Genomic DNA, 10,002 nt, shown 5'->3' with positions numbered 1-10,002 from the left:
GATACGATGGGTGGGGCAGCGCATAATGGGGCCATAGTAATGCTCATGGCGATACAATTAAAGGTGGTCTCATTTGTACAACAACCACAAATCATATGGTGCAATCCACAATCTTGCCAGCAAGCTGATAGACGTTTTGCCAACACACACAAGGAATGCTGTTTTTTATTTAGTACTATATAGTGCAAATCGTGATTAATCATTTATTATTATCCTCGTTGTCACGTGTTATCGATATCTATCCAGTTCAATGCAATGTTGTACTGGATGGATATCGCTAACATTGCATTTGTAAGGGTTGGTATTCTATTGGGCTTTTCAAGTGAACAAAAAAATTCATCACCGTTATTTACAAAACTTAGAGTGGGTTTCTCGTAGAAAAAATAAGCCTCCTGTTAACACATTTGATTTTTTCATACGCCTTGAAGGTAATTTAGAAGATATGGCAACATTACGCAACAATATCCAAAAATTTGCTCAAACATTAACGGAAAACTTTTCCTTTTTCCAATAAAAGAGAGTGTGAGAGTGAAAAACATTTGGGGAGTTTTGTAAACAACATGTTGCAAATTTCTACTGCAAACTGTGATTAGATAAGTACGAAAACACACCTAATATTACGCAGCAATTGGCAAACAAAACCACAGCTATATTTATCGGGACGTAGAGTCACTCACCGGCACCCATATGCCGGTTTAGGTTTATCGCTAGAATCAAGGTGGTGTCACTCGAGCATCTTTCACTCAACCGATCAGGTTTGACGGTATTAAGATGTCAGATTGTTGTTTGCATTCTCTTTGTTGTTATCTTCTTTCTCGAATATTCTCTGCTGATGTAAGCACGCGTATACACACTGGCACACAAATTTTTTTGCTTGTGTTGGCAAAACGTCGATCAGCTTGATGGCAAGATGGCGGATTGCACCATATGATTTATGGTTGTTGTACAAATGAGACCACCTTTAATTGTTTCGCCATGCGCTAGAATAAGCAATAAGCATATATTTAGGAAACTTAATTCCTTTAATCAGAAGAATATCACACATAAGCAACAAAACAGTGTTATTTTGATGAAAATACAAATATAAAATACATTTGAAGAAGATAATTTGTAAAACAAAGTTTATTTCTAAAACCACTTGATCAATTTACGGCATTTGCCACTCAAGGCAGCATATAGCAAGTTTAAAAGACTAGTTTTTATTTAATTGAAAAAACAAAACAAATCTAAATCTCACTTTCAAGTACCAAGGTTGCACATTTTTTTGCGTTGTTTTTGTGGGATTTTTGTGCAGAGTTGTATTTTTGCAACGCGACGTTTAAAAACAAACCTCAAGCTCTCATTCCTTTTCGGTCTTTCTGGAAACGAAATATTCGCCCTGATTGTACACACACGTTTCCGAAATGTTTAAAAAAAATCCAGAGAAAAATATTCTAAAGCCACTGTAAATAATGATTTTTATTTCTCGTCATTAAAGTAAGCACTAAATAATTGTCTATCGTTTATTTAACGATTTTCTATTCGTTAACGTAAACAGCTGATTTTAATGATGCCAATTATCGTTAAAAGTGGCTACTGAATACCAAATACGTGAATTTTTCTACTATCGCTTTTTAAAATAATCATTTTCTTTAAAACAGCTTATATGGGGTGCCCAAAAAGTAATTGCGGATTTTTCATATAGTCGGCGTTGACAAATTTTTTCACAGCTTGTGACTCTGTAATTGCATTCTTCCTTCTGTCAGTTATCAGCTGTTACTTTTAGCTTGCTTTAGAAAAAAGTGTAAAAAAAAAGTATATTTGAATGAAGTTCATTCTAAGTCTTATTAAAAATGCATTTACTTTCTTTTAAAAAATCCGCAATTACTTTTTGGGCAACCCAATAGAATTGCACTACTACTTTGTTTTGCATTAATACTATTGCTGTGTTTTATTTTAATACTGAATACACAAACAGTGCATTGGTAATTTATCGAGAACTTCGTTTTACTTGATAGATGTTATTTCCATATATTACAAATTTGCCGCAATCCCATGGCAGCCGGTTGTACGTACCAGATTGATCCGATGAAGTCCTTCATCGGCAAGGGCTGCCGCCTCAGTGTACAACACACTGCTACAACAACAACATCAAATTTGCCGTGTTTTATTTTAGTCCTATCCATTGATAGTCAGATGTTCGGGATAGAATTGTAGTGCAAAGTATTACTGGAAAGATATCGATATCATGCAATAACAGATAATAATAACCGATTAATCGTGATTTGCATTGCTTGCGTTTATATAGCGCAAATCACGGATGGCTGACATTTTATACAAAAAACAGGCCTGTTATATTTACGGATAATTGCTGTCCTATCCAGTACAAGTCAGATGTTTTGGATAGAATTTCAGTGCAAAATTGTACTGGATAGTTATCGATATCATTCGATATTAGATAAGAATAAACGATTAATAGTGATTTGCTCTATATAGTACTAAAATAGAACACGGCTACGGCTAAATTGTATATAAATTTGATAACTTGAGCTGAGAAAAACAATTGACAATCGATTTGTTGGAAGTGGATAAGTAATTCGTTTGCAAGTTGAAAAGTAATTTGTAATAGTATGAAAAACACTGTAACACCAATCCACATAGTGTAAGATTTTTACATGTTTTTCAGGTGATGTCTTCCATTTCATTATCTTCAACATTACTTTGTCGTTTATGTCTTAAATCATGCGTGGTCTACAACCACCTATATAAAGATAATCAAGAAAAAAGCAATGTATATTCTATTGCGTCAAAATACTTTGGACCACAAGTAAGACAGAAAATGAAGGCCTATTTTTGTTACCATTTATCTTATACGGAATTTATGTGCTTTTAGATAATAGATTCGAGCCATGGACAACCCGTTATCTGTACGGAATGCTGGCTTCAAATAAAGGAATTTCACCAATTCAAACAGACAGTAGTTGGTGCCCACTTTAGAATATCAAATCTGTGTCCAAAAACGGGTATGGTTAAAAGTGGTGTGCCCCAAAAAGTTTTCGTCATTGCACACAAAAATGTGCCTCCAGGCGACGACACTAAATATTACGATATATATGTTGTGGATGATGATAATTATACGCCACGAAACGTTGTGGAAAACATAGGTCCGCACTCTTCACCTAATGAAATAAATGTGTCGCAGCAAACTAAGGAGGGTTTGCGAAGCGATGAATTTGTGATACAAACTATGGACTTGGATATCAATAGTCAAGCATACCAATTAGGCAAAGCAAATGAACACATGGACATTGATTATGAGAAAAAACATGCAGAACAACGAAGAGATGAACAGGAATATGTGCCGGAAAGGAATATAATTGATCCCCTTTCTCTCTGCCAAATTGAAGTAGGCACTGAAGGTATAAAAGGCAACGTGAAATATACTTCATATTTATCTTCTGTTGACGGTAAATTCTATACGGTCGCTGAAGAGGATTCAAATCAAAATAATGGAGAGGAAATTTATCACGCAGAGGATAAAACACTTGAAATCCAAAAAGCTAGACGCCGTGTAATTGATCTAGAAAACGAAATAGCTCTTTTGTTCCCAGAATTGCCATGTTTACACTGCGAAACAAAATGTGTATCCTTTAAGCTGCTGCAGGATCACTACAGTCTTTATCATCCCAATGAGCGATGTTTTGTGATCTGTTGTAACTATAATTTCTTTCGTCGAAGCGATCTAGCCGATCATGTGGCAGTTCATTTGAATAAAGTTAATCATAAGTCTGATAAGACAGGAAGGAAGAACTTTAAAAGCGAAGCCATTAAGCATAATCGGTGTCCAAGGACTAATCCACACAAACAAGAATATATAAGTAAACTAGACTTGCTTTTGGAACAAATGAAAATCAATTTGCAATGTGGTTTATGTAACACACCATGCCCAAGTTTTAAACATATGAAATACCATTTCCGTGTAAAGCACGAGGATGATATCACTCACATTGTATGCTGTGGCCAAAAAATTTATGATTACGACCACATTGCAGAACATATGCTAAGGCACCAGGAAGTGAAAGGCCCGTTTGTATGCGAAGTATGTCATATGTCTTTCGAAGAGAAATCGTTTCTTAATGACCACATGGTGATGCATGTCAGTTCCATTTACAATTCCCAAAGAGAACAAGAAGAGTTAGAAACAGTATCGTCAAATAAAGCACCACAAGAGAAAGTAACAACAAACAAAAGGCGTTGTGGCGCCATGTTGGATTATGATATAGCCCAATGGATGCCAGATATTCAGTGTTTACACTGCGAGGTTACCTGTAAATCCTTTGCGCTTCTGCAGGAGCACTATCGTGAAAATCACCCAGAACATCGCTGTGTTGCGGCATGTTGTAAATATAAATTTAGCCGAAAAAGCGAATTAGCCGAGCATATACGTTATCATTTAAATCCCAAAGAGTTCACATGTGAGAAATGTGGAAAATCTTTGCGAGATAGAAAATCGCTAGAGAAGTATCATGTATGCCCCAAGCACATAAGGACCCTAAATAGATCATCCGCTAAGAATACCTTAAAAATAGACGCCTTATTGAAGCAACTAAAAATCTCTTTGGAGTGTGGACTCTGTAATAGACTATCGCCAAATTATAAGCTGCTACTGGCACATTACCGTCTGAAACATAGCAATGAAGAGTTCCAAGGCGTTTGTTGTGGTATACAATTTCTAAATGAAAATAGCATAGAGGAACATATTTTAAACCACCAGGAATTGAAGGGTAACTATGTTTGTAACACTTGTCAAATGTCCTTTGTGCGGGAGACGCATCTGAACGCTCACATGGACGCACATAAAAATACCCCTATAGGAGGGGACGAGGAAGAAAATTGTGAACAAACTTTACCCGAAATTGGGGCACTTTCTGCCGATTATGATTTATCTGCAGATGATGAACCATCAGAGAATGAGTTAGAGAAAAGACCTACTCGAAGAAGCGTCAAAGAATTAGATAATGCTATAGCTAAGTGGATGCCCATTTTACAATGTGAATATTGTGGAAAAACATTCAAAACATACACATTGTTGTTAATGCACCACAAACTACATCACAGTGCACGGAGATGTTATGTTGAATGCTGCCAAGTCCAATTTATGTATCGCAACAAATTAGCCGAACATGTACTACAAGCTCACATAAATCCAAAAGCCTACATCTGTAAAATATGCAACATACAGCTATCGTGCACTTTTGGACTAAAAGACCACATGCAAAGGTGCCATTTTGAAAATTCTAAATACCACTTAAAAAGATTGGAGGCTTTACTGGGCCGTATGCAAGTAAGTTTAGAATGTGGTGAATGCCGTAGGCCATGCTCAACTTATAAGCTATTGCAATCACATTTTCGTGACCAGCATACCGATAAAACATGCCACATTGTTTGTTGTGAAAAAATGTTCAACCAGCCGAAAGTGATAAGGGAACATATGTTGTTACATCGCAAGTTGACAAACAATTTCAAATGTCCAATTTGTCCTATGTCATTTAAATGGGAAATGGATTTAAATTACCATGTAGATGTTCATAGTAGGCCAGCAATTGATAATGCAAAACACACTGGAGAGGAATCGACTATAATATCAAATGCATCAACATCTTCAATCAAGGAGGCATCTTAATCGCCGATTACAAAGGCACCAACATACATATACGTGCATGGACGTATCATATAAATCACCGAATGTATAAAATGAAGTAAGGTATCCCCATAACAAAACTACGAATATCTTGTTCCATGAATTTTCATGATTTTCAAAAAATTTTATTCAAGATAAACTAGCAAATGTCACCTATTTTTTTTTTAAGCTTAAAGGCTGGTACTATGTTCTTTTTTCACAGGTGAAAATACAAGTTTTTCACGATTACAGTTTTGAAACACTGAAATACTTTATAAGTAATAAGGGAATGAAATCAGCAAGTTTTTAGCTCAAAATCTGGTATCTAAAAAAACTAATCATGAAAAAATTTCGCCAAAGCAAATATAGTACCGCCCTTTATGGAATAAAAAATATTATTTATAATTATACAAATAGATATGTATATACAAAAGTATTTCTAATAAACATATAAAAACTTTATAATGTCTTGTTTTTTTATAATTTTTAAAAAGTATTTAGTAATGAGAATTAATAATTAAAATTTCTGGTTAACGCAGATATTTCAATTCCTACAATCTTTTCAAAATACTTTTAGTCTTTGGACCTGTGGATCCAAGAAAAACACAACAAACCGCTCAAAAATGGCAATTAGATTCTCTAATGTCTTTGATCCTTTGTGACTGAATCCTTTCTTTCAGATGATGTATCTTTTCCAATACAATCCAAATATCATCCTTTTGTTTTAAGGCAGCAATTTCATATTTTTGGGAAATCACTTGTAGTTAGTACAATTTTGTCGTGTGAGAAGCCAAGTAAATCTTTAAACCTGCTTATAATTTGGTATCCAGACTTAATTTTGTACTCTCCAAACTCTAAATTATTTAACTTCCCTATTGTGCTTAGCGCGGCAGTGTCTATTCAAATTTCTTCTACTTGTGAAGGAACGTTCACATAAATCACATTTAAAAGCATTCGGATCATTGTGATATCGTATATGTTCTTCAATATCATGCCGCCCAGTGAATTTGACCTGGCAACAAGTTATATAACTCATGACACTGGGATGGTTTTGGGTAAAATGTTGATGCAACAAACTAAAACTTGAACATGTAACTGCACACAGTTCACATTCTAGATTTGGTTTCCATTTGGCAATAACTTCATCAAGCTCTTGGATTGTTTTGCGCTTGGGTGCTGCTATTTTTACAGAACCTGAAAATTTTGATTCACAAGTTGTAGTGAAAGAATTTGCAGCTTCCATCTTATTGTCTGGACATTTTGTTACATCATCCTGATCTTTAACCATTTGATGCATTCTGGCTAAATGATGTTTTAAATTATAAACAGATGTAAATGATTTGCCACAAATGTTACATTCTGAAGCCTTGGGGTTGATATGCAAGCGAATATGTTCCTGCAATTTTTGACGTCGATTGAATTTACGCTCACAACAAACTACAAAACTAGAGTCATTGGGATGTCTCTGTTGAAAGTGTTGATGTATAAGTGAGTATTTGGAGTACGTATCCTTACATAAACCACATTCCAAATTTGGCAACCATTGGGCTATTAAATTATCACTTTCCTGTCTGGCTAATTTTCGGTGTGGTTGATTTACCGAAGGTTTCCTCATAGATCGGTACAAGTCATTTTTAGTAGAATTGACGTTTTCCGCTGCGTTTTCATAGAATGTGCTCTGGTTTTGGGGTTGTTGTTCAATAGTGCTACTTATAGTGGCATGTTGTCTAAGGACCAACTCCTCCTCTCGCTTTCTTTTAATAGATCCTTTTGTTTCTCTTATTTCTAGCAAATCCATTTTTTCTTCATCTGAGCCATAATTGGAGCAAACGGAATCATCCTCAGTTGCATTTAAAAGTAAATGTGTTTTAATTTTCTCAGCAAATTCAAGTTCCCGCATTGTGACAGTATCGGGCATAGGACTTGTCGCTCCATTGGATTCATTGTTTGCAAATGATCTTTCTTTGGATTTATTCATTAATTTGAATTTCTCTTCGTCAATCTTGAATACAATGTTATTGCTGTATTCTTGGTCCTCAAGCGATGTGTTGAACTTAAATTCCTCCTTAACTATAACATCATAGTAGATTTCAGCAGAGTTGTCTTCATTGTTGTTTATAGAAATTGATGGCTCATCATAATAGAGTACATTGTCTGTATCGCAACTATCTTCGTTTTCTTTTTTAACAACAATGTCCTTATGAATTTCTCGCTGTGTGCTCTGTCGAGCAATATCATTCAAAAGACTTGAATGAGCTTGCAGAACAGACTGACGAAAATTGTGGAAATCAAAAATTTGATTCAAGCATTGCTGGCACATCAACTTTGCCCCATTTTCTTCTGTGGAGGCCAAAACCTAATAGCATAAATGAAAGTGGATTTGTAATTATAAAATAATTTTTCCTTGCCTATATATCTCCCACCTCAGGATCGAAAAATTGGGTGACTACTTCATGTGTTCGTTGATCATACACTTTTCTGCAGTCAATGGAGCTTTTTAAACAAAGCCAACATAAGCCTAAGCTAGACATGATTAATAAATATATTTTAACAGTATTTGCTTAATTATGGAATAATTTTGTGTGTAATGCTTTATTTCCCACAAATTTTAATATTTCGTTTGATTGGAAAGTTTAGTTTCAGCTGACTTAATACAATCGAAGAGAATCAAAGCAGAGAATCATCGAATATTAAGCGGCTAAATGTACAGCAAATAATAATTATAACAAGTTCATTATTTTCATTAAACTGCGGAGTATAGATTGTAAATTGTTTGGTTCCAGTGTATGATTTACGATTTACATTATTTTTATTCTGCATGCTCAACTCTGCGTAATCTGTGTTAATTCCATTTCAATACAACTGCTAAGAATTTTGCACCTGTTTAAGGAGGCAACAAAGACTCATGGTACAATTAAGAGGTAATGTCAATAGCACAACAACAAAAAACTACCCTCAACCAAACTACTCAGTTTCAAATGCCATCAATTGAAATTTCAAAATGGTTTTCGAAATAAACATTGTTTCACAACTTATCTTCTTCAAATGTGTTTTAAATTTGTATTTTCATCATTATAACACTCTTTTGTTGCTTATGTGTAAAATATCAGATCAAAGAGAACATCTTTTTAAGATTTTAGAAAAAATCACAGCCTTTGACATTTGGATTCACTACAAAATTTAAACAAAAATAAAAAAATTTTACTCAGCTGTTCGCTTGACCTCACCTTATAAGTGCATCCTGAAACACCCATATTCACAAAACTTAAAACAGCTTTATGGTAGGTTTATTTGACAGTTCTTTAAAGGAAATCTCTCAAATAAGCCTAATTTAACGACATTTTAAGTTTTGTGAATATGTGTGAAGGACTGTAATGTTTGAACGAAAGAAAATGTGGTCAATACAATAATCTGGCTCCAATAACCGCATATTGCATTGTGACGGCTGCATCTTGTTGCCAATATCCCAATATTTTTTATATTTTATTAGGGACATTTTTTAGCTGCTTCGGTTTTTACTTATTTTTTTTATTTTAATGTTTGGCCTGCCAATTTCGCATTTGACAGATGAACAGAGATGGGAACACATGATGCTAAGACAGAGTTGGATCTCAACGGCCAGGGTCTGGCAAACTATCACTTTTCAGAGAGGGGATGTCATTAATAGGACGAGAGAGCCAGAGTTAACGCGTGTTTTCGAATGAAAAATTTCCATTTTTTTTCTTAGATTGACAACTGATTTGAGAGAATGATTGATTGAGTTCATCCTTTTCCTTTTGAACTTGTGTGCTGACTACATCATTAAAAAAATTGGCTCCGGCAGTGAAATAGTTTTTATTTAGTGGTGGCAATAAATTTCTTTTTTTTTCTTGATTTTTTTTATGGAATTAGAAGGTAAGTGAGTGACAATTGATAAAAAAGTTCAAGATTTGGTAATTATGTGTACAGAAAAAAGGAAAATTTAATTGAAATTCTAAATCTTGAACATTTTATGAAATGTGTGAGTGTGACAATTTTGCCTTGATAGAATTGGAAATAGTCAGTGGAGTAGTGCTAAGGTACCGTTTTAACCCATGACCATGTGCAGCCACATTTTAATGTATATAATTTGATTATGTATGAAATAGGGGCAACGCAAATTGCGATTATTTGGTTAAAATATTTATCGCTATTTATAAAAAAAATATACTTTAAATATTTTCAAAAGTATTAACTTGTAATTTTTTTTAAATAAAATTTGTTAGTTGTCCACGTGAAACGGCATATTAAGCCATTTGCAATTCGTTAAATTGTTTAAATCATGGTCATAGGGTAGGTACATTACATTACTGGGGCATACAGTC

The 10,002-nt window shown here is 34.4% G+C and overlaps 2 protein-coding genes across 4 annotated transcripts; one reads left to right on the top strand and one right to left on the bottom strand.

The window, feature by feature from the left end:
• Positions 1 to 2,370: 2,370 nt before the first annotated feature.
• On the top strand, positions 2,371 to 6,041 carry LOC106088811 (zinc finger protein 26). 3 transcript variants are annotated; one of them, XM_013254520.2, is made up of 4 exons: positions 2,371 to 2,594; positions 2,666 to 2,806; positions 2,873 to 5,323; positions 5,399 to 6,041. In XM_013254520.2, the coding sequence occupies exons 2-4, from the start codon at positions 2,669 to 2,671 to the stop codon at positions 5,660 to 5,662; spliced, it is 2,853 nt and encodes a 950-aa protein (XP_013109974.2). In that variant the 5' UTR covers positions 2,371 to 2,594; positions 2,666 to 2,668; the 3' UTR covers positions 5,663 to 6,041. The 3 variants fall into 3 exon arrangements, with proteins under 3 accessions (XP_013109974.2, XP_013109960.2, XP_013109967.2); XM_013254506.2 differs by having other exon boundaries at positions 2,372 to 2,594; positions 2,873 to 6,040; XM_013254513.2 differs by having other exon boundaries at positions 2,372 to 2,607; positions 2,873 to 6,040.
• Positions 6,042 to 6,518: 477 nt separating this feature from the next.
• On the bottom strand, positions 6,519 to 8,790 carry LOC106088833 (myoneurin). The gene is made up of 2 exons (XM_013254527.2): positions 8,083 to 8,790; positions 6,519 to 8,015 (listed from the first exon to the last, which is right to left on the bottom strand). Exons 1-2 carry the CDS (start codon positions 8,188 to 8,190, stop codon positions 6,519 to 6,521), a joined length of 1,605 nt encoding a protein of 534 aa, XP_013109981.2. The 5' UTR covers positions 8,191 to 8,790.
• Between the last annotated feature and the right edge of the window lie 1,212 nt (positions 8,791 to 10,002).

The sequence above is a fragment of the Stomoxys calcitrans genome, chromosome 4 (assembly GCF_963082655.1).
Source record: "Stomoxys calcitrans chromosome 4, idStoCalc2.1, whole genome shotgun sequence".
Classification (NCBI taxonomy): domain Eukaryota; kingdom Metazoa; phylum Arthropoda; class Insecta; order Diptera; family Muscidae; genus Stomoxys; species Stomoxys calcitrans.
The sequence above is the reverse complement of the archived record's forward strand: the minus strand, read 5'-3'. Positions and strand labels throughout refer to the sequence as shown.

Bases quoted from the DNA above. Each gene is read 5' to 3' on its own strand.
- LOC106088833 (XM_013254527.2), bottom strand. From the start codon at position 8,190: ATGTCTAGCTTAGGCTTATGTTGGCTTTGTTTAAAAAGCTCCATTGAC. The intron at 8,016-8,082 runs GTGGGAGATATA...TTATGCTATTAG, and splicing joins CCCAATTTTTCGATCCTGAG to GTTTTGGCCTCCACAGAAGA.
- LOC106088811 (XM_013254506.2), top strand. From the start codon at position 2,669: ATGTCTTCCATTTCATTATCTTCAACATTACTTTGTCGTTTATGTCTT. The intron at 2,807-2,872 runs GTAAGACAGAAA...ATGTGCTTTTAG, and splicing joins CAAAATACTTTGGACCACAA to ATAATAGATTCGAGCCATGG.